Source organism: Rattus rattus, chromosome 2, assembly GCF_011064425.1.
Source record: "Rattus rattus isolate New Zealand chromosome 2, Rrattus_CSIRO_v1, whole genome shotgun sequence".
Lineage (NCBI taxonomy): Eukaryota > Metazoa > Chordata > Mammalia > Rodentia > Muridae > Rattus > Rattus rattus.
The window spans coordinates 46,878,427-46,902,139 of NC_046155.1; the positions used below are offsets into that span (position 1 = coordinate 46,878,427).

General features: G+C 52.7%; 1 protein-coding gene across 3 annotated transcripts in view; it reads right to left on the minus strand.

The window, feature by feature from the left end:
• Sh3pxd2a (SH3 and PX domains 2A) overlaps positions 1-23,713 on the minus strand; it is a 198,869-nt gene that overhangs the window by 78,564 nt on the left and 96,592 nt on the right. For all 3 annotated transcript variants that reach the window (XM_032892159.1, XM_032892160.1, XM_032892158.1), the window contains exon 5: positions 18,826-18,917. In XM_032892159.1, coding sequence (XP_032748050.1) covers positions 18,826-18,917 — 92 coding nt within the window. The remainder of the gene's footprint in view (positions 1-18,825; positions 18,918-23,713) is intronic.

Consider the following 23,713-nt stretch of genomic DNA (forward strand, 5'->3'; position numbering starts at 1 on the left):
AAGACAGACTGGTGTTCAAATGTGGGGAGAATTCCCAGCAAGGAAAGGGTTATTAGGTGGTGGCCAAGGGGAGGGCAGGACATGGCTGGCAACTATTTCCCTGAAGGGCTTGTTGAGTTCTGGGACTGCATAACCCACTGGCCATTCCCAAGGTTTCCGGTGGCCAATCAGTACTCCCTCAGTTCAATGGCTACCTTCTCCTGCCTGAGATTATCTTTGAACTGGTTAGCAGCCTGAGTTGGGAGGCAGGCAAGCTGTCCCCATGGGACAGGGGACAGAGGAATGAGGTATAAGTCATAAGTCTTGCATGCTTGGTGCTTTGTACCAACCACCACATTGGTGAGTCTCGGGCTGACCATTCAATAGAATCATCTAGAAAGCTGGCTAGAAACCCAGGGTGGAGCCGCCCAACCCTACTTGGTTCCCTGTGCTTCCAACGAGCTTCGTTAGGACTCTGGGGCTGGGCCGGTGTTACATAAGCAACCCAGCCACCCCTTCGGAATATTTGTTCTGAAGTAGGAGCAATGTGTTCAGATTTCCAGACAAAACCTCTAGCCTTGTCCTATGATCAGAGTCTGTAGCCCTCTCCCCTCCCCCCAGGGCTCCTGGATGTCCCTCCCTGTAGATATTATGCTTCCTTCTTTCAGGGAGGAAGAGCAAGGGTTAGAGATATTTCCTGGGCTGGAGAGATGGCTCAGTGGTTAAGAGCACCGACTGTTCTTTCTGAGGTCCTGAGTTCAAATCCCAGCAACCACATGGTGGCTCACAGCCATCTGTAATAAGATCTGATGCTGGTGTGTCTGAAGACAGCTACAGTGTATCATATATAATAAATAAGTAAAATCTTAGAGATATGTCCCTGTCCCAAATCAGCCAATGAGTGGGTGTGGTTGGGTTGGGCCTTAAACTGGGAACCCTGGTTTAGCTCTGAGGCTACACACGAGCTCTACCCTCCTGGGACTGACGACTCCAGTAGAAAAGGAGGCTGGGTCTTGGCAGTGGGGGCAGCCAGGTCGTAACTAATTGGTAGGGTGGTAGTTAGAGGGATCTATAAGGTGCCTGGTCCCCAGCCCGGGGAAGGCGCTGCCCTAGTAGGAAATCTTGAGGAGTTTCCGGTTGGGCACCTTTCGGCAAAGCCATTTTTAGCTGGTGAATATGCTGGGAAGCAGCTTAGGTATCTGGGACTCCCCCGTCCCTCACATACCAGGCAGGGTAGGAAACGGCAGGGCTCTCCCACCTCAGGCACACCCACTTCACTGCCCTTCAGACGGGACAGTGGGCACCCTCAGTTGGGGTCCAATCCCCCAAGGAGTCAAGTTCCCAACTCACCAGTTTAAGATTGCAGTCTGGTGCCTTGACTGTGCTCCACGTCCTGCAAGTCACAGTCCAGCCGCCTCTGACCGCCTGCTGAATCACTAAGTCCCAGGAGCCACCGGAAGGCTCAGAGGGAGGGCAGAAGCTAATGTAATTGTAAAGAACTCCCAGGCACTATCAGGCCGTCCAGCCTTTTAGCTGGCCCGGGTGACTAAGAAAGACAACAGGTACCAGCTGTGCTGAGAAAATTGGGACGTGGGACTTGCGGGGAACAAACTGGGCAAACTGGGACTGGTGGTTCCCTGTGGTCCACAGGTTGGACCATAAGAGAAAAGGCCAAGATCTCCCTACAGCGCTCTGCTGTGTCTGCAAAAGGAGACACACTCTGCTGGGCCCTTCCTGGGCAGATGCAATGGAGTTCATGTGAGGCCAAAGGCTCTTTCCAAGCCTGGCTGTTTGCTGTGCTGGTGACCCTGAATCCTTCTCCACCCACAGGATGAGGACAGTCACCCAGGAGGATGGAGTTAGACAGTGTTGCTGTACAAGATGGTTATGAGAGGTCATGGAAGCCAAACGACAGCCATCTTTGGCAGTTAAGCTCCAACTGTTTACGTCCCTTATACAAGGGTGGGCAGGGTCATGAAACCCTCTGAGGGTACAGCTGCTCTGTCTCCTGCTCCATGCAACTCTGCCCTAAGTGCACATGGCCTGAGGGAGGGGCTTGAGCATATAGGCCCAGGAAGACTAGGGGAAGGAACGCCCATCTATGTGGCTCTGGGGAGAGCCATCATCCCTGCTGGGTAAAACCTTTCTGGTGTGGCCTTTGAGGGAGCGCACCCACACTCCAGAAAGTAACCCCCCCCAACCTATGCTTTGTAAGGAAACCCGGTAGATGCACGGCTCCCTAGAGTGAACTCTGGTAGAGTCATGCCTTGACATGTCACCTGAACCTTAGGGATAGGGGTGTACAGGGCTCTGTCTTCCCTCTGGGGAGTAATTTAAGCAGCAGGTGTGCTGGAAAAGGAATGGCCTTGTGATAGTGTCAACTGTCAACCTGATAGACTCAGTCGCCCAGGAGGCCAGCCTCCGGGCATACCTTTAAGCTGTTCTCCAGACGGCAAAGATTCTTTTAAACATGGGAGATGGTTCAGTAAGCAAAGGGGCTTGCGGCCAAGGCTGATGAACCAAGTTTGATTCCAGCGACTGATAAGTTGTCCTTACTTCGTATATATGCTATAGACACATTCATATTCTCTCTCTCTCTCTCTCTCTCTCTCTCTCTCTCTCTCTGTCTCTCTGTCTCTCTCTCTCTCTCCCACCTCGCTCTTCCCCCTCCCCCCACCACATTAAAATGTAATTAACAAGTGGTGGTGCAGGCTGTAAGTTCGAGGCCAGTCTGCTCTGCAGAGACACAGTAAGTTCCAAGACAGCCAGAGCGTAGCGTCAGCCATGGGTAGCGTCAGCTTCTCCCTCCGCCTCCCGTTTCATTTCTCGGGGTGAGGCCTGTGCTCTTCCCCTGGCATCCCATGAAGCAACCAGTGAAGAGGGAGAGGTTGGGGGAAGGATTTGCCTTTGTGTGTGTTAGCCACCTGCTTCTACACCTCACTCCCGTGATGGCTAGATCGCCGACTTAACGCAGGCACGTCGGTGAGGGATTTCTTGGCCAGACTTTGGAGAAATTATCTTGATTTGGTTAATTGAGGTAGAAGGACCTGACCAGTAGGAGCAGCACTGGGATCCCAGAATGAATAAAAGGTGTTTTTGTTTTTTTAATTTGGATGGTTATTTTATCATAGCCCAAAGAAGTATAAAACATTTCCTCTCCCTATACCTCACTCTTGGAGATCTCTAGCACTTGGTCTTCAGTGCCGAGAGGCAAGTGGAGCTGTGCTAATCCACTTTGTGGATGGAGAGACAGAGATTTTAAAGAAGCAAGTAGCTAGCCTGGGATGCAGAGGTTAGCCTCAGAGTCCTGACCCGTAGTGCTCTAGTGCGACTGCACCATGGCCTGTAGGAACCAGACTGCAAAAAGAGGACATACCACCAGCAGGCCCTGGGCTCTTGTTGGGAAAGAGGGGCGGTCACCCTGGCCATCAGGGTTACCAGAGAGAGGAAGGAGCTGAGGCAGAAGGTGAAGTCAGGGAAGGGAGCTCCAGCAGTGGCCATGAGGAAGGATGCTATATCCTTGGCAGGTAGAATTCGGTGAGCAAGCAGAGCAACCTGAAGCCTCCTTCCCCACCCTCCCTCCCATCACTGAGTCTTGGCACGGAGCTCAGACTCAAACTTTCACGCCCGTGTCCTTGCCCTGCTGTCTGCTGGCTGACTTTGGCGGCGTGGCCTGGGGTGCCCGTCTGCAGATCTGCTGCTGCTACTCAGAACCGCTCAGGAGAAAGCAGGCTTGCTGACAGATGGCTGACTTGGGGTGACTTTGAGAGTCGGGACATAGGCGCTCCTTAGAATAGGGTGACTGGGGCAGATTGTATTGTATGGGACCTTGGCTGAGGACTTAATCTAGTCCAGGAGACACCACGGTGATCTGGACCTGTCATCAACCCATGAGCATGCTGTAGGCTGCTGCTGTGGGACCTCAAGGCTTGGGAGGGCAGGCACCGGAGAGCCTGGCTCACGGGTTTGTGGTGCAGGTGGAAGGAAGCTAACATTCTCAGACAGCCAATCCCAAGGGTCATAGGGGTAGTGATACTCCAGGGGGGGCTGAAGCGGGGCCCCCTGAAGGACAGAGGTCCCTTTGAATCCAAGGAGAGGACAGGAGAGAGGGGGAAGACTCTAGAAGCAGAGACAAGCAGCAGGTTCCAACAAAGGTAAAACTGGACAAACAGGTGAACTGTGGAGGGACAGGCTGGCTGTGCTATCCAGGAGGGAGTAGGGGCCAAGCGGGCAGCGGTCTGAGTACAACTGGAGGAGAACTTCCAGGACTAGGAAAGGTAGACAGCTAGAAGATGGAGGAGAGGCTGTGCCCAGCGTGCCCTCAATCAACTACACTAGATCTGGGCTCTGTTCTGCCAGCAGGGTTGGCATGGCAGCCCTGGGCAGGGCACGCTCAGCTCTTCATGCTCAGCTGGGTACTGCAGGGCACAGCTGACTTCTCCACTTGGAAGACAGAGGCAAGGGGAATTAGGATGGAAAGAGGTTTTGGTTTTGTTTGTTTGTTTTAATTAATTAAAGAATGCTGGCGTGTTTTTGGAGACAGAATCTCGGGTAGGCCAGGCTGGCTTCAAACTCACCATGTGGTTGAGGATGATTTTGCTCCTGTCCGTGACTGCTAAGGGCAACTACGATCCCCAGAAAAACTAATGCTCTGCCAATGACAAGCCTCTGTCTGTCAGTGAGCTCTGAACTGGCTATTGGTGGATCCCAACAGGCACTGTTAAAACGCAGAACAGACTAGAAACCATCAGAAGTGTTTATGGTCAAGGTTGTTTTGTGAAATGTCAGATTCAGTAATCTGTCTGTCTGTCTGCCTGCCTGCCTGCCTAACTCCCGTATTGGGTTGTGATGTGAGATACGTTCCCTAATTGACAGGAACATTTTTAAAAAATACTGACGAGTTCTCTGGGCTCCGAGTTGCCCATATCTAGAGGAGGGTTACTCCGAGGAGCTGACAGAGCTGCTGTGAGACTGGCTCTGCAGGAGACCCGCGCAGAGAGAAGGAACGCGTTCTTCTAGAAGCCAAGTGAGAGCATCCGAGAAAAGGGGGCCCCAGGTCAGCTGAGGTCTGCAGCTTTCTACTCCCACCCCCAACCCCCATAGCCTGGAGCTAGGTTTCTGTTCTGGCCTTTGAAAGCCTTCACACAGCATGGTCTCAAGAGGCAGTGACCGCCAGGCAAGACAGAGGGAGCCTGGATACCGTTCTGTGACCCCATTTGTGCCCCAATCTAAATGGCTGAACTGAGGGCTCTGTGTCCAGCGAGAATCTGGCCTTTCTCCGAAGGCCCTTCCTTTTCCAGGCTTCTGAGAATGGGTCCCATTGTGACCAAGTGGATGGTCCAGAGAGGCCAGATTCCTGTTCTGGGTGAAAAAGATGAATTCCTGGGGTTAAGGACGGGGTCTTGGGTCCTCCAGCCTGTGTCTAGAAAGGCTGGATCCTACGACCATAGCAGACTTCAGAAGATACCCTTACACACACACACACACACACACACACACACACACACACACACACACACACACACACACCACGGCGGCGGGGAGGGAAAGGGGGAGAGAAAGAAAGAGAGAGAGAGAGAGAGAGAGAGAGAGAGAGAGAGAGAGAGAGAGAGAGAGAGAGATTTTGCTCATTTCCTGAGAATCCCAGAGTCTCCACTGTTCTGTCAACAGAGAGAAGTTAAAACACTGTCTGTCTGCCTCCTCCGACTTGTCACCTCCTCCGACTTGTCTCACCATGGTGGGTACAGGCCCTGGATGTGTCTGAAGCTCAGGGATGACTCCATAATGCCTGGGCCTCAGAGCAATTACTGAGGAGGCAGAGTGGGTGGGCTCAAAGCCTGGTCCAGCCACCTGCCATGCTGGAGGTCCTTGAACCTTCTGTTACGGAGGGGCCAAAACAATTCCTGCTGTAAAACGCTGGGGTTAATTTGGGCAATGGGTAAAGCTCCTAGCATGGTCTTAAGTATGTGGGAAAGATGCCAACTGGAAGCTTGGCTCGTAAGAGGGGTTAGAGCTGGAGTGCGGTTGGTGGCCCTTGCTCAAGAGAAGGGAGACCAACTTAGAGCATGAGGACAGATCTTGATTCTCACCTATGGCCTTCCAATGGGTCACTCCCAGTGGGAGAGTTGGGGGAGGGGAAAAGCCACAAAACAAAGCTCTAGCAAAGGGCGCAGGAGGGAGGCCCTCTGCTGGGCAGTAGGACCTGGTCCCATGTGGGGCACCTGACACCCTGCTGCCTTCTCTGCTTGGCCATAGGTGATTCACGGATTTCTGAAGGATGCCGAGAGTGTCAGCCACAAAATACAGCGATGGGGTTCAACTGTGAAGTCCCCGCAGAGCATGCCTAAGTGGCCGACCTTCCATGCTTGGAGGCTTTCTCTGTCTTCTTCACAGTCAGTTGCTTATCCCCCAATCCATCCATCACGTATCCTACATCCATCCATCCTCCGGCCCTCTTCCATTTCCCATCCATACTGCACTCTCTGCCCATTAATACCCACCCATCTCATCTACCAACCACCCATCCATCTTCCGTCCTCCATCTGTCACATATCCACTATCCATCCGACCTCCACTCCACCCATCTCTGAACCGGGAGGTTATTACAGACTTATCCCCACACCTGAAGCAGGCACACAGCATACACTGTCCTGCCTTAAAGTGCCCGCCATCTAGTTAGTAAGTGAAGACAAACATCCAAGGAAAGAAAACAGAACTCAGGTCGAGGTTGGGCACCATACAGCGCTGATGAGAGTCTACTGTATAGGAATCCCCAGGGCAGGGAGGTCCGAGTGGCCTGGGGTGGTCAGGGAGGGCTGCTTAGAAGAGCACCTATCCTGGGGTGAAAGCCCAAGAGAAAATTAGAGCAGGGACAAGAGAAGAGTTGGGGATGGAGGGATTCATGAATGCAGGGGGTGGGGACAAGAGATGGGAGAGGGGGCCAGGGGAGAGAGCAAGGGCAGGGGAAAGGATAGGGAGGAGAGGGAGGGGCAGGGGCTAGGGGCTAAGGCAGGGGCAGGGGAAGGGGCAGGGGCAGGGGCAGGGCAGGGGCAGGGGCAGGGGGCAGGGGCAGGGGCAGGGGCAGGGGCAGGGGCAGGGGCAGGGGCAGGGCAGGAAAGAATATAGACAGTGTGCCTGGGTCTCAACTCCGTCTGGTTTCTCTGTTTAGGAGATAGAGCAGGTAGGCAGAGGGTGCTTCTCTCGAGCTGCTCCAGGCATATCTGCAGACATTCTGGTCTGTGTGGTACGGTAGGACAGACATACAGGCCCACCGCCATGTGAGTGCCCATGAAGGATCCTTGGTTGTGGGCTACTAGCCCCTCAGCCCTGACCTGATCCAGTGCCTCAGCCTCCATTCGAAAGGTAGGAGGTAGGCAGTCCCCAAGCGTCCCCCAGATACTTGGGCCACCCGCGCTGCTCTGTCAGGGCCAGGACCCTGGGGGTTGCATAATCGTTTCTCTGGAGGTCTTAGACCCTACATTACAAAGACACAAGCACGAACTATGCAGAGATGCCAGGCCCCGTGTTACCCACTTTACGAGGTCTTCAAGGCAAGCTCTAGTCTCACTTTACTGCTGAGTTCCAGCCTCATTTTAGTGCTGTGGCTCAGAGAGGCCAGCTCATTCTCCTGGTGTTGCACAGCTAGTAACAAGCAGGACTGCAAACTAGGAGCTGTCTGTGCTTATGACCATGAAGGGTACCTGTGAAGCCTCTCTCTGGTGCGTCACACCTTCAAGGCTCAGCCTCGCAAAAGCTTCTTCCAGAAAGCCCTCTCAAGCTTTTGACCTCCAGGGACACGGCATACTCCAACTCTGCCTCCAATGCCTAGAGTACTCTAAATGGAGCTGCCCAGGAGATTTCTCTAGAAAGATGGTAGTGGTCTCTATTGGCACTATCCAAAACAGGGACCATTACCTACTATGGCCACTAAGCACCCCCACATGTGACTGCTACCTCAAATAACTGTGACAGAACTGGGTATGTCATGACAAACATCCCTAATCATGGACTTGGGAAGCTGAGACAGGAAGATTACCGCAAGCTGAAGGCCGGCCTAGGTTACAAAATTAAGACATTGTATCACAATCACAACAACAACAACAAAATTACACACACACACACACACACACACACACACACACACACACACACACCATGATACAGTGGGTCCTTCCATGGTTCGATTCACAGTGCCAAACCAAACCAAACCAAACCAAAAAGCCTGGAGATTTTTAATTTTATTTAAGACTTTACCTTAAAGGAGGGAACACAATGGCTAGGGATTTCTTTACTGACCTCAGATCTTCCCTATAGCATTTATGAAGCAGTTTTCTCCCAGATTAAAACATTCCATTCTGCAGAAAGGTTCTTTAAGACTGAATGTAAGCAACTCAAAGCTGCTTCAGGAAGTTCCTGAAACAGACCAGATTTACTAGGCCTCTCCCTCCATCCCCAAGAGTAAACAGTAAAGAGAGTTCTTCTTGGTCAAGCCAAGTTGTAAACAGTAAGCAGAGTTTGGGCAAGCAGCCTTGAAAGAAGCAGAGGCCAGGAGAGTTGTCTGGAAGAAGGTTTAGCCAACCAGGTCAGCCAGAAAGCACACTCTCCAACCTGCTTAACGTTCACAGGATGTGCACTGTGTTCCACATTCCTAGCTTTGTGAGAGCTGTCACCCATGCTGGGGTGGGCTTTGGTGATCCATCTGTCTGTGAGTCATTTCTGCTCCGGTAAATAATCCCTCGCCCACATTTCTGAGCCCAATAAAGTATGGAGTTAGCTGCCAGGCTCACCTCAATACAATCTTCCTTCCCCTCCATCTGTATTGATGGTCACTGCACTGGCCTTATGGCTATTGTGGTGGAAACTTTCTAGGGGAGCCAAGAGCACCATCTGGGACTGGCGGGGGGGGGACGACAAGGTGGGCACTGAGGGGAGATGAGGAGGTTGGGCTGCTAGAGAGGATGGATCTGGGAGGGATGTGGGAAAAGTAGCCAGGCTGAAGTGATACAGCATCTGCACAGATGGGAAGAGGGTCTGGCTGTGTGGGTAAAGCACTCAGGCAAGACCAGAGGGCTGCTAGGTTGCAGAGTTGGGGTCCCAAGACCCTGGGATATGGCTGCCCCTACTGCTTTCATAGTTCCCAGGAATCCTCTCTGCCGTGAGGATGACAGGCCTCTTGGGGGCTCCTGGATCCGAGGGAACAGGGATGAATGAATGCCAAGTCTAGATGTCTTCAGTGTGTCAGGCCAAGAGGCGGACTTAATGAGGCAGCTCCACAAAGGGGCAGGCGGCTGCCACATTCCACACAGTGGGCTCAAAAGGCGGGCCAGGGGCTCTCGGCCAAGGGCCTTTGTTGCGGGGGAAACTTGGGGATGTGCCTCCGCACGCCAGCCTAGAGGCTTCCCAGTGGCCTACCAACCGCAACCGACCAGTGTGTGACCACTTCTGAGTGTATCCACCATGCGTAAAAGGCTTGCTGGGACTCTGATGCACCCAAAGGCCAGTCCAGCACAGGGGTGACAAGACCTAGTTTTCAGGTTTGGCTTTGCCTGAACAGGCAATATTAGCCTTCTCTGTTCCAGGATTAGACTGGTTCTATCCGCTTCCCTCAGGCTCTGGATCCTAGACAGGGGATGGTGTATTCTATTAAACCACCCTCCCCTCCCCCCAATAAACTCTGCTTTCTCAAAGGCGGGAGGCAGGAGAAGAATCCCTCATTGGTGTCTCGATCACCAATCCCAGCACTGACAAGAGCCTTACATTTGTTAGATGCTTCACCATGTGGCTTTGAAACCTGTCTCTGACAGCACTTGGCGCACAACCTGCCTGTGGTAGACAGGCCTAACCCCATCTCCCAAAGGCTCGCCAGGAGGCTGCTCCCCACCACGGCCTCCCCTGTATATGGGCTCCATGGGTTCTCCAAGGCTCCTGCCCTCCTAGCCTGGATATCTGTTACAATGCTTCCTGCTCGGCCACTGTACCCGGGACACCAGCGGTTCAGCCCTCCTGGGCATCCCTGCCTCTTCGGGGCAGCGCCAACCTCGAGCCTTGAGGTAGTGCCTGTCTGGTCTCCACTAAGTCGGGGCCAACCTTCTTGGTAGCACCGATTAGATGCTCCACTCAATACTGTGTCTGCTGGGAACCTACGGGGTGTCAGGCTCAAGTGTCTCAGGTTCAAAAGCGCTCAGTCCTTGCCTCTGGGGAGCGGAGGACCTGGAGGTGGGAGCTGGGTGCCAAGGTGGCTGTGAAAGAGACGGGAAGGGAGGAGTGAGGGTAAGTCAGAGGGAGAGGAGAGAAGGAAGACAGGGCCTTGAGGTTAAAGCAGGGGAGGTGGGCTCCCCGGGAATAGGCCACTGGGAATAGTCAGAAAGTCGCCCTTAGCACAGTGGACAGTCAGTCACCCATGCCCAATTCACTCAGGCCTTTGGAACACCCCACAATTGTTGTGTACCAGTGGGCTATATGTGGGCTGATGGGGGTGCCTGGGCACCCCTGTAGTAAGGCAAGCCTATAGCTGGAGCTACTGACTCCTACAAAGCTGTTACTATCATCGCTGGCTGCCTCCCTGCCAGTGTCGTCTCCCAGATGTACTGCAAGAATGGGTATGGCGGACAGATGGTAAGCCGAGATAGATATCGCTCTTGGGGTTATTTGGTCTCAAGTGGTATGCACAATAAGTCCCTCTTGGTCACTAAATCTGGGCCCAGTGGTACACAGACATACATGCAAGCCATAAAGTAACGGGGTTGCAGTTTTCAAGAAGAGTGGTGAAAATGTTCTGAAATTGGCAGCGAGAGCTGCACAGCTGGGACTGCGCCACTAGCTGTCACGTCAGTGGTACTTAAGGCCGTTTGAAAGGCTGGACGTAGCTCGGTGGTTGAGCACTTGCCAGCAGGGCAAGGTCCTGCCTTCCACACTCAGAACCATACGGAAACAGGTGGGTCTTACAATATGTAAATCATTTATTACTAAAGATCAGTGGGAGTTCCAGACTGGGTGGAACGTGGAGTCGGCTGTATACACTCTTGTTCACCCCTATTCCCACCTCTACCTCAGTGACAAGTAAGCTGGCTACCCGCTGGTGAGAGCCGGAAGGGATTGATTATGGTTAGTGGGAGGAAGCCTAAACTTTTCTGGGGGCTTCTAGGAACAGTCTCCCTGAGTCTGATTGCTCAGAGCATCCTGTGACCACCAGATGGCGCCCTTCCTTAGAGTTTTATCGGGGCGCTCTGGAGGCCAGAGGGAAGTCTCCGGGACCACCCCTGGTGTCTCTATCGACGAGCACCTTGCGGTGGGGGTGGAGAGAAAGCCAATTGCCTCGACTGTAGGAGGTATTACCAGCTAGGTAGGAGGAGAATACCAGTAGTTAGACAGAACCGTTGCAGGTGGCTGTAATACTCAGTCTTACCACCAGGTGGCGAAAGATACACACAAATGTGAAGGGAGGAGCTGGTTCCAAGCAGCTCAAAGTTAGCTAAGTTGGTGCTCCAACTCCAACCTCAAGCACCTTACAGACCACTAAGGGAAGGGATCCTAGGGATTTCACAAGGCTTGTTCCTCACTTTGAGGTAGTGTTTGTTTGTTTATGTTTTCTATTCTTAGAGCCATGAGACTTATTAAGTTGTTGTTATATACTTGGACCACTGCAATAGCCACCTGGTTTTGACAGGACCACAAGATGTCAGACCCAGAAGGAACTCCGAGACCCCAGATTCAGTCCCCATAGCTGATGCCCGTGTTGATGTAGCCTTGCACACACCTCCTCTTAGAACACTCCTTAAGGCTCCTTTGGAGACGGGCATTTTCCTGAGGTTTACTGTGGACTCCCTCTGGCCTGGGTGGCCCCCATCTGCTACCTGACTTGAAGAGCTGCCATCTCTCAGTCTCAGGTTGAATGCCTTCTCTTTATGGGAGCCTTTGACTATCCGACCAGGCTGGCCTGGTGCTGTGGGTAGCCCTCAGCCTACACAACCACCTCTCCCTGCCCCCACTGGATCAGTAGCTGCCATTGTTATAGGAGCCTTGAGGCTCAAACACGTCATAGGTGGAAGAGGAGCTTGGTCCCAGCTAGCACCTGTGATGCTCTCACGCCTTCCACGGGGTGAGCATTCCCCTGCACGCGCCTTCCTCCCTCGGACTGTGAGTGTCCTTGCCGGGGACTAGGCTGTGACTCAGACATTGGCTCCTTGGCCTCACAGTATATGGTGTTGTCAGAGAAGGCCCGTCATGGAGAGACTAAGGCCCCATTTTAAGTTCAGTTCTGACTTGGACTGTCCCTGAGAGGTCACCAACCAGGGGGTTACATATGGAGTTGCCAGCAATGGTAAGAATGAGCCTTTGGACTTTGAGGAGAAAGGGGGCTCACCAGTCCTGGGGGAGGGGGACACCTGTCCAGATGGAGATACCAGGGTGGGTGGGTGAGGCTCACTTGTCCTCCTGCAGTTGCAGTTGCCCAGGCATGAGATAGGGAGCATATGGGAATGACAGACACCCACACCCCAACTCCTCCCAAGGCTGGAGGATCAGGGGAGAACAGAAAGCACAATGAGAAAATACTAGGACCCCAGGCACCCCAATATTTTCACTACACTCTTGTTTAAGGGAGCCAGAAACCCTGCGTCAGCCCTGAAAACAGCCTTTCTGCCTGTCCCAAGCCCTCGGTGACCTTTGCTGGAGTTGTCAAGGCCAGACAAGAGCTTCTGAATTCTTATTCCTCCTGTTGGCCTCTCCGGCATGACAGGCAGACACGGAAGCTCCGTTACTCAGTGCTGACAGGTTTCCTTTCGCACCCGGGTGGAACCAGGGACCGTGGCAGAGGTGGGCAGAATGTGGAAGGGAGTTCCACGCCCTTCCTCGTCCAATCTCTCTTGGACCCACAGCCGCTGGGTCCAGCTCTTACCTGTTCCTATGAAGAGGCTCTCTGTGCATTAGCCAGTGGCCATGGATGGCTTGCTGCTGATGGATGAATAGTTGCCTCGCTAGGGTCTAACCAGGACACAGCCCAGCATAAGGTGGGGCTGGCTCTCTACCCCAGTTCCTAAGCCAGAGACCGGCAGGCTGCCTAACCATCCAAGGGAAGAACCTGGACTGAGGATCTGTGAGATGTCTCCGAACGCTACAGCTAGAGTCAAGTCCGTCCCCACTCATTAGTTTCCCATCTGTACAGGATGGGGGAAGGTACCTTCAGATCTGGGTACAAAATGAGAATGGGAGGTCTGAAGAGAATCGATCCATTAAGGGTCACAGCAGAGCTACGTGTCCTGACTGGATCACTGTGAGTAACTCAGTGCAAGACTCAAACCTAGTTGTAGCCTTGAGTTGACCTGTATCGTTTCTAGCATGTAGTAGGTGCTCATTAAATACCTAGGTGTAAAGGAAGACTGCAGGAGGGACTCTCCATAGCCCTTGCTACCACCTCCCATTTCCGCCCAGGGAGAGGTGAGGAAGAGTAAGGGAGAGCATGCTTCACAGGGCTTCTGTTGCTCTAATCAGCCCACGTATGGCTGGGCAACTTACATATGTTGTCAAGCCACTGCCATCGAGTTCGGGCTGCCAGCCACAGTGCGGCCTGAATTCTAACTAAAATGTCACAGGTAAAGCTGACTCCCTACCTTGCAAGCAGGTCTGGGATTCCAGGGAGTTTGAGAATGTGGTGACCGGAAAAACAGTCACCTCAAACTCTCAGAAACCTGGCTGCACTGACAAGGTGCCCTTACACTGTCCCCCTGCCGGGTCTGAGGCAAGGGTCAAAGTTTCCTCTGTCCTAAACCACCTAGGAAATGGGAAAATGTAGTGATTGTCCCATCTGCTCCAGGGACTTCCCAGTTTTACCAGCTGGTCCTGGATGAACCACCACGGCCAAGCAGGAAGTGGGAGGGGCCTGGACCTCAGGAAGTGGGAGGAGCCTGGACCGGCTGCCATGAGTCTTCAAAATGGTCCTTCCCCGTCCTATCTGCTCTCTATCTCCTTCCCGGGAAAGCCTTTTTCGTGCTTCCCAAGGTATGCCATCTTACCCCTGAGACAGCCTGACCCTGTCCCCACATCCAGTGCTCTAACTCAACTGGACTGTAGTTGAAGATGGTTGCCCTGTGTGCCCGTTCCTGTGTCGCTAGGGTAGGTGCCAAGGGTGCTGGGGTTGGTGGTGGAGCCAGGGCTGCTGGGGGCAGACTTGGCTTGGGCGAGGGACTTTCCAGCAACACTTTGGCCCCCGAGTCAGAAAGAAGCTGGCCCTCGAGGCAGGCTGGGGCAGGATGGTTCTGATTCTGCCGGGGCCTTACCACCACCCACTTGGAGTCTCTCTGAACATTGGGACATTGTTCTGGGCCTCAACAGAGAGCTCTGTGGCCCCGAGGCTGAAGAACAAAAACGAGTTTAGCAGGACTCTGCCTGTCCCATGAAATTTCAAGAATTTCATCAGGACAGACTGGACAGGGAGGAATAAACAGAGACCAGGGCTCACTGCCTGAGGGGTCCCTGCAGAAACCAAGGGAACAGGGCGTGCTGAGTCAGGGTGAACGGCCCTCTGGGACAGTGGACTATGTTTTCCTGTGGTGGGATGGGGGCACAGGCAATGCCCTCCACACCTGTCCAGCTTCATCCTGGCTGTCGGAATGTCACCTCGGCATTCCCAGTATATCTAAACCGAATTCCCTCTAGTTTCAAGTGTAGGTTTTAATTTTTAAATTTTTAAACATTGTCAAATCTTAAATATTTGTGTGTGTGTGTGTGTGTGTGTGTGTGTGTGTGTGTGTGTGTGTGTGTGTGTGTGTGTGTGTGTGTGTGTGTGTCCTGACACATGTGTGGAGCTTAGAGGACAACTTGCAGGAGTCAGGTCACCAGATCTGAGGGCAAGCACTGAGATGCCTTGCTGATCCACACTGTTTTTCTCTTTCTTCTGGAGGCAGGGTCTCATGTAGCCCAGGCTGTCACTGAGCTCTCATTATAGCCATGTAAGGTCAAACCTGTAGCTTCATGTAAGCCTGGTGAGCAGTGAGCTGCGTGCCTAGTGACGAGGATGGCTCCTGATGTGAAGTCCCTCTCTCCCCACCCTGAGTCCCTCTCTCCTCACCCCGAGTCCCTCTCTCCTCACCCTGAGTCCACACAGACAGACCATGAAGCACCATCATGAGACTCTCTTGCTCACTAACCTCTCTCGACTCTAAGGCAAAGGGCCTGGCCCAGGGAGGAGAGGTCTGACAGAGGCCTGCTCTCAGGCCTCTCAGGCAGCGTGCATGAGTTTTAAGATCTGACTCCCTGCTTCCTGGCTGTGCGGTCTGGGCCTTTGGATTCACCATTTGCTAACTTGGATGACAGATCTTCCTAAGGTGGCCCGAGATGTAAATGACAAAATAGCGTATGGGGTACACAGGACGAGGCCAGCAAGGCAGACTCTCTCTTTCTGCTCTCCTCTCTTATCAGGACACACACACACACACACACACACACACACACACACACACACACACACACACACACACACACTTTTGTATGCTAGCATTCCAAGAACACAGCTACAGACACAAATGTCAGTTAAATTCTGTTAGGTGGTGAGGCCTTAGCAGGTGATTAGGGCATGAGAGGGAACCAACATGGATGGGACCAGTGTCTTCTAAGAGAGCCCAGACAGGGGGCTGGAGAGACAGCTCAGAGGTTAAGGGCACTGACTGTTCTTCCAGAGGATCTGGGTTCAATTCCCAGCACCCACATGGCGGCTCACAACCACCTGTAACTCCAGTTTCCAGACATCTGACACCCTTACGTGGACATATATGTAGGCAAAACTACCAGTGCACATAAAAGAACAGTAAGTGGAATAATAAGAAAGACAGAGACAGAGGACGAACACCCAGAGAGCTTTCTGTGGAATAAAAATGGCTGTGTAGGAAGCAGGAAGTAGTCTCATGTTCGCCTACTGGATCATTTTGCTGGCCTAAGGCCCCATCTCTTAACATTACTTAATATTACTGTGATACAGTTCCTGATACAGATGTGTGAGGCTGGGGCCAGTCACACTCTGTCAACAAGTCAGTGAGTAGGACACAACTGACCTCTGTAGTGTAGGACACACTACAGAGAAACAGGAAGCAGTGGGGGTGCTGAGAGGTTCAGAGAAGGAAGGAAGGAAGGGAGGAAGGGAGGAAGGAAGGAAGGAAGGAAGGAAGGAAGGAAGGAAGGAAGGAAGGAAGTCCTTCCTCATGGAGAAGGAGGTGTGAGAGACTCTCTTGGGGGCTGCATGTCCCATGCCCAGAAGCATCCATACAAAGGCCCTGTGGTGGTTTGAATATGTTTGGCCCGGGGAATAGCATTATTTGGAGGTGTGGCCTTGTTGGAGGAAGCGTGTCACTGTGGGCACGGAATTGGACCATCCTAGCTGCCTGGAAGCCAGTCTTCTAGATGCCTTCAGAATATCTGCCTGAATGCTGCCATGCTCCCGCCACGAACAATGGACTGAACCTCTGAACCTGTAAGCCAAACCTAAAAACTTGCCGTGGTCAAATGGCAAGGTTTGAAAAGTGGAAAAGGAAATCATGGGCTATCAGAAGGTGACAACTTAAGACTCTAAATGACAGGAAGATTGTCCTGGGAGTGACATGATCTAGTCACAGGGAGCTGAGGCGACTTGAGAAACCAAAAACAGGAGGCCAAGGATCCATCATGGTGATGAGCTGGGCCTGGGGCAGGCAAGGGGAGGGCTAGACTCAGAGCAAGTGGGGAGATGTGTGGAAGGAAGTGCCGGCTGGATTTGCCGAGAAAGAGTAGATACAAAGTAACTACCGAGCTACAAAAAAACCACCTAGGGCTGAGGTGTAAGTTAGGAGCTTTAAAAGAGCATCTTGATCTCCACAGCGCTGAAAGGTACCTGGGCCATCAGTGTGTTCACAGTCAGAGAATCACCGTCCCAGATCAACCTTCCTGGGATGTCTGCAGGAGGACGTCGTACCATGCCTGCTCTGTGCCAAGCTCGTCAAGGGGGTCTAGGAGAGTTCCTTTCTATGCCACTGGTCTTAAAGAGTAATAGTTAGACACCACAGGAGCCTAGAGCGACTGCCCACCTCCTCAAGACTGGGCTGTCCAGATCCTGTCTTCCTTATAATAAAGCCATGGAGCCCCAGCCCCACGAAACCAAAGAGCTCCCACAGCAGCGTGCTTGAGGGAGGCCAGGTTGCCTGCCAAACTCCAATGCAATACACTGGCTTTGATAATTTGATAACTCTCCTCAGAGTTGCCACAAGTCAAAATATGCTGCTACTTGATCCGTATTTACGTTTCAGGATGGGGAGCAGGGGCGCGAACAGTGGCCCAGAAAGGTAAGCAGCCCTCAGCCCTCGGAGGGAGGGGCAGGCACTTGGCTAATATATCATCAGGCCGTCAGCCCAGGGTCACAGAGAGGCCTGGGCTCTTTCACAGTGAACAGAGAAAGAGGGATACAAGTCTCTCCTTGGGGAGGGAGGCGGGCCCAGAGGCAGTGCAGAGAACTCTCACAGCCTGCCATACTTCTTGAGCCACGGGGCATCCAGCATTGGCTCAAGAAAGAGGCAGCTAGCTCCTGTCTCCATGGTGACATAAAAGGCCAAATGCTTTTCACCCTGTTCCTACTGGGCTGTGCTCTGCCTTGAGTCACTCAGCCTGTTCTGTCTTCAGGCTTTAGCAGACAATAGTATGAGTGTTTCCGGTGTGCCAGTGGCACCGACTGGGTTACCTCAGGGGGCCCTCTAGTCCATCACCACGTGCCCAGCATCAGCTTGCACTAGGGACAAGAACACCGGATTCTAGACGTTGCACAAATGGTCAAAGCGCCTTGAGTGGCAGTAACTGTCTTTAGAGCGTGGCCCAGAACAGTCATCCTCATTCCCTGGGCTGGTGTGTGGGTGCTGCCATTCTTGGAAGGGCGCTTCTGGAGGTGGGCACGAGGCTAGCCTATCGTCCAGCATTAGCTCAGGGGCCATGTGAGAAATGGGGCCCATTCGCTTGGCTGACTGGCAAGGAGCAGGGGCTGGAAGAAAGGCGGGTTCATTGCTTCCAATCACTAACACTGCCTTGTTCCCCGGTAAGCGCCTAACCATGGCTTCCCACCACCCTGAAGAGTGGCGTTCTCTCCACCATTGTGGGAGGAGAAGGAAAGGCCATCTCAGTTGGGAACAAGCAACACTAGGCCGGGACCAGAGCCATGGTTTACCCTAGGGAGTGAGGAAGGAACAGGAGCAGGGTTGGGAAGGTAGAGGAGACAGAAAAACCAGTACCACCCGTTCCCAGTAGGGAGGCAGCCTGGAGAGGTGGAAAGTTTCAGAGGCTTCTCTGAAGCCTGGGGATGCTATTGTGACCTGCTTCTCCACCCATCATATGCAGTGAGAACGCATGCTACCTGGGTGCAAACCCTTCCGCCCACTTCTGAGATAGGGTCTTCCTATTTAGGCCTGGCTAACCTTGAACTCACAGAGATGTGCTGGCTTTAAAGTCATGAGCCACCATGGCTGGCTTTCACTGCTTTTAAAATAACTTAAATAAAAAATTTTATATATATATATTTATATATATATATATATAAAACGTGTGGTAAGTATATACAAAAATGCTCACGGCAGCAAACATAAGGAAACCTGACTGTTCTTCCCTGGCTTTAAAAGTTATATAAATTATGGCTTATATGCCTGCTGATGATAGGTAGACCTTTGACCTTTACAGATAGGTCACTATAGCAATCCCCTGCAGACTGGGAAGACAATCTCGGTCTCTTGGAAGCACCTTTAGCTGGGTAGCATTGCTAGCTTTGCCTCTACTGAGTCCCCACGTGCCCAGCCCTCCTCCAGGCGTCCGATTTGTCCCATGCCTCCCAGTCACGCCACTACTCACTCTTTTGGGGGGTTGACATCCTCAGGACGTGCCTCAAAGAACCGAAAGACTTCATCACACTGTGAAATGTGGGGAGGCAGCCGGACGAGCGCCTGCGAAAGACAAGGAGAGAGGTCACTGGGTATGAGGACCCAGATAGTGTCAGTGGGGGTGGGGGTGGGGAGGTGAGGAATGGTGGCCTTCAAGCACTATGCCATGGGAAACAGAGTCAACCAGCCAGACAACGGGGAACTGAAATAAAATAATAATGTGTCAACCCATTCGTCCATAAAAAAGTTCGGATCCTTAGGGAGCTGGATGTGGTAGTGCATTTCTGCAATCCCAGCATGCCTGTGTCCAGTGGTGGGCAGAGACGGGAGAGCCTGGAAGCTTAAGGACCAGCCAGCCTTGTGTATACAACACAGAATGAAGAGACCCTGTTTCAAACAAGGGCTAAGGCAAGGATTTACGCCTGAATTTATCCTGATCTCTACACACGTACTGTGACACACACACAAACATGTCTACACATGTGCACACACACACACACACACACACACACACACACACACACACACAAAGATTGAACAGCAACAAACCTATCCAGTTAACTAATCTGCCGGATGACCGATAATCAGTCAACCGTCCAGCTGATAATTTCGGTAACTTTGTGTGGCGGTTTGAATGAGAACATCCCCATGGGGTCTGCCATTGGAATACGCTGGTCCCCAGTCAGTGGCATTGTTTGAAGAAGCTAGGGAAACATGGTCTTGCTAGCGGAAGTGCATCACTGGGAGCAAGTTATTCCTCTGGAGCTCTGAAGGGATCGCCTCCTACCCAGAGGGTAAGTCTGAGGCCCTTAGCCTAACAAGGCGAGGTTCAGAGCAGTCACAGAGCCTCTTAGCCTAACAAGGTGAGGTTCAGAGCAGGCACAGAGCCTTAAGCTATCAGGAGAGTGCTCACCTTACAAACCTTCCCTTCCCTAAACACACCTGTATCACAGACTTGTGTTTCCTAAAACACCGACACTAGGCAGGGCTAGTGACAAGTTGAGAAGGGCAGCAGAGGATGACAGTGTGCTCTGACAGGAGTCAAGCAGGACCCAAAACAATGGAAATGAGATGCAGGGAGAACCCAGAGGGTAAACTGAGAAAGGGGTCAACCCCAAGTGTGGTGACCTGGAAGTTGCATGAAGACACAATGGTTGGGATGCAACCGAACTGGGAGGGGTGAGACAGGGCCTGTCAGAGTATGGTTCACAGTAGACTGGAAATTATTAGAAGGCCGTGCTTGAAGGATGAGGAGAGAGGGAATCCTATGATGGTTAAGTCAGGCCAAGAGGCCTGCTGTCCAGAGATGGTGAGTCTCCTGCCCTGTAGCCAGGGACACACAGAAGCCCAGGCCTGGCCCCATCTAAAAGGTGTGGAGGAAGGCAGGGCCTTCCCTCAGTATGGGAGAAATACTGGAATAAGGAGAGACTCATGGATCAGACGGGACAGTCAAAGTGGGGCCAAGGGACAAGGCCAAAGGAACCAAGGGCTGGAGCCAGGAGGAAAGAGAGAAGCCCAGGGTTTGGGGGAGCCCATGGACACACAGAGCAAGAGAGCACTTGAGAAGGTGGACCCTGGCCAACATGAGACACTGTCACAGCTTGAGACATTGTCGCATGTTGGCGTGCCCCTGAACTCCACACCAGGACCTACTCCAGAGGATCCGTCCAGCCCCCCAGCAGCCCAGTGATCCTTTCTGAGTGAATCCTGGGAATCCTCATGGTAGCCTCACCCCCACATTACCGATGAAGAAAGATTCATTGGGAACACTGCCCTGGGCCACCCATGGGGGCCGGGAAGGCTTTGAATATAAGCCTTGTGCTGACAGGGCCCTTAGTCTGGTCTGTTGATAGTGACTCAGAACAGACACTCAGTGACTATTTGAACGAGTGAACAGATGAATTAAAAGAGAGTTAAACAATAGGGCCTCATGTCCAGGGGCCACTGCCCAAGAGCGGTGAGATGGAGGAGACCCTTGGGCGGCCACAACCAAGTTAGAGTCTGGAGCAAAAAGGAGCATGGCTGAGTTTCTGAGCTGGCCAGACAACCCAACGTTAGTGCCCAGCAGCCAACCAAGATGGCACGTCCCCATGCCAAATCCATGCCCAGGCAAAATGGGACAAGGTTAAACAAGACCAGACCCCAGCAGCACATGAGAGCATTTTGCAATTCTTTCTTTAACTCCATTTTCTTCCCAGAGGCTGAGGCTTTGCAAAGGTCTCCATCTCACCACCCCACCCCCAACAACCAGGAAGCATCAAAGAAGGAAAATGAATATTTATGAGCAACAGGTCAGAGCTGGATCTTGTCCCAGACCACCTGACAACAGAGAGCTTCTGCAGTGTCTGTGTGTGGCACCGGAAGGCAGGCGTGACATCCTCTGGAGGGCACATCAAGTGACACACTGCCTCTGTTTACAGCCAGGACATTGAAGCTGCTGTGAGGAAGGAGCTCTGAGTAGGGTCGTAGCAGAACCCAGACGTTCAGAGTGTGTGCAGTGGGTGAATCTGGCCCTAAGGTCACCAGGTTCTCACCTCACAAGGCAGTCTGCGTTCTCCCCAGGGAAGGCTGGAAGGGAAAAAATGACTAAGAGAGACAGAGAGGGAGGCAGGGGAGAAAAGAGGAGGAGGGAGTAGCCAGGCATGGACCAAAGGGCTCCTTGGTTGATGTTCCCAGGATGGATTTCAAGGACTGGAAGCAGACAGAACCAAGGGGAAAGCCATCACCAGGTCGGGGCGGTGTGCTCTGGCTATCAGGGTGACCTCAGAAAGGCAAGGCAGTGGAAGGCAAGTTTCAGCCAGGCAAGAGGGCCCTGCACCCCTATGAGCGGAGGGCTCTTCATGCCAAAAGAGAGAATGGTGCTTGGGGCAGAGGATGAGTGGGCCCAGACAAAGAAGTCTTTCGGTGGACCCACAGCGACATCTTGACATTGAATCCTGACTGCTGGCCAACAACAGAGGTTCCCAGCCTGGAGAAACTCAGTTCTGGCCAAAAGCACTTGGCAAAGGGGCTGCTGCTGAGTGGCCTGTCCGAGGGCCATACCAGTGCTGGCACTCGAGAACAGGAACCCAAGCTGGGCCAGGCTGAGCAAGGGAGGGTGGGGGCCAGGGTCCCAGCTCAGGTCTAGGGATCTGCGGAAGGACTTTCACGGCGTATGTCCTGTGGGAAGTGAAGCAGAGTAGCCCTGGGTGTGAGTCCTGCCAGTGCCTTACCTGCCTTCTCTGAGCTGTGATGTGATGTGACAGAGTAACTGTCACCCGTTCTGTGACAAATCTGAGAGTCTAGCACAGTGGCTAGGATGGTACTGAGCAAACTCTAGGTACATCTTAGCTGTTACGTCATTGCCATTCTTTAGGGCAAGGCAGTGACACGCCAGCAAGGACTCCGGGATGTGTTGGTTGGCCCTGCTGCCAGCACAGTAGCCGTGTATTTATTGTGTGACCCTGAGCGCCATCTCTCCGGTTATCAGTTCTTCTAGGATTTAAAAAAAAAAAGTCTAGTTCTAGAATCCCAGATGACAAGGGCTTCCATGGGCACGCGTGAGAGGGCGCCTTGAAGGCCCTGCTTTCCTGGCCTGGATCGTTGCCACGCCCCTTAGCACAGTAAAGGCCCTGAGATCCGAGAGGTTCTGCAGGAATGTTGCTGAGGCCAACGTTACTAGCAGTAAGAACATTCTAGGAGTCTGGCTCATGCGCTCTATCTACCACGGTTCTAATTTCATAGAAGAAACTAAAGCCCAGAGAAGTGAGTCTGAAGAGAACAGGGTACAGGCAGCTAAGGTCTCTGTGATGGTTTGTATATGCTCGGCCCAGGGAGCAGCACTATTTGGAGGTGTGGCCTTGTTGGAGTAGGTGTGTCACTCTGGGCGTGGGCTTTAAGACCCTCATCCTAGCTGCCTGGAAGTCAGTCTTCTGCTAGCAGCCTTCAGATGAAGATGTAGAACTCTCAGCTCCTCCTGCACCATGCCTGCCTGGATGCTGCCATGTTCCCACCTTGATGATAATGGACTGAACCTCTGAACCCATAAGCCAGCCCCAATGAAATGTTGTCCTTTCTAAGACTTGCCTTGGACACGGTGTCTGTTCACAGCAGTAAAACCCCAACTAAAACAGCCTCCTAGTCAGCCAGTAGCATTGCTCTGTGTCCAGATTCTATATTCAGATCCAGGCTTTCTGCTTCCAGCATTCTGCACTGGTATCTGAGAGGTCCCAAAGGTCCATCAAGCTCTAGGGCCAGTACGCAGTCATCAGTGACAAATGTCTAACCTCTGGCTCTCACAGTCTTTCCATAGGGTATGGCCCAGGTGACACTATAGGGTGATCTCAGGCACTGGCCAAGGGTGAATGAGTCTGCCCTCACACCCTTGTGTCCAGGCAGCAAGGAATGAGTCGGGGCACGCAGAGCGGGAGGGGAATGGGGACAGTTCAGCCTTTGGGTGGCTCAGACACCAATGCCTTTCAGTGACTGATTGGTGAAGCCACTGAGAATGAAGAAATGCTGGGGATATGGGGTACCTAGGCTGGGACTGATACTGCTCTGGTCTGACTGGCCTTCCAGTGCAGTTTTTCTGTCCTAATCTGTCTCAGAGGCTCCCATTCTTGTCTTGGTCCTAGACTGTTTTCTTAGCACCCAGAGCCAGGATAGATGAGTCATGCTGAGCAAGGTGGGAGAAAGGAAGGAAGTTGGGAAGGAGGGGAAAGGAGAGAGGGAGGGGGAGGGAGGGAAGGAGAGAAGGAGGGAGGGAGAGATCCCTTCAGCTCTGGGAAATGCCAGAGGGATGTGAATGGTAGGTCAGGCCTGTCATCCCAGCACTCAGAAGCCTGAGTATAATGTAGCAGAATCTTCTTAAATTAAAACTT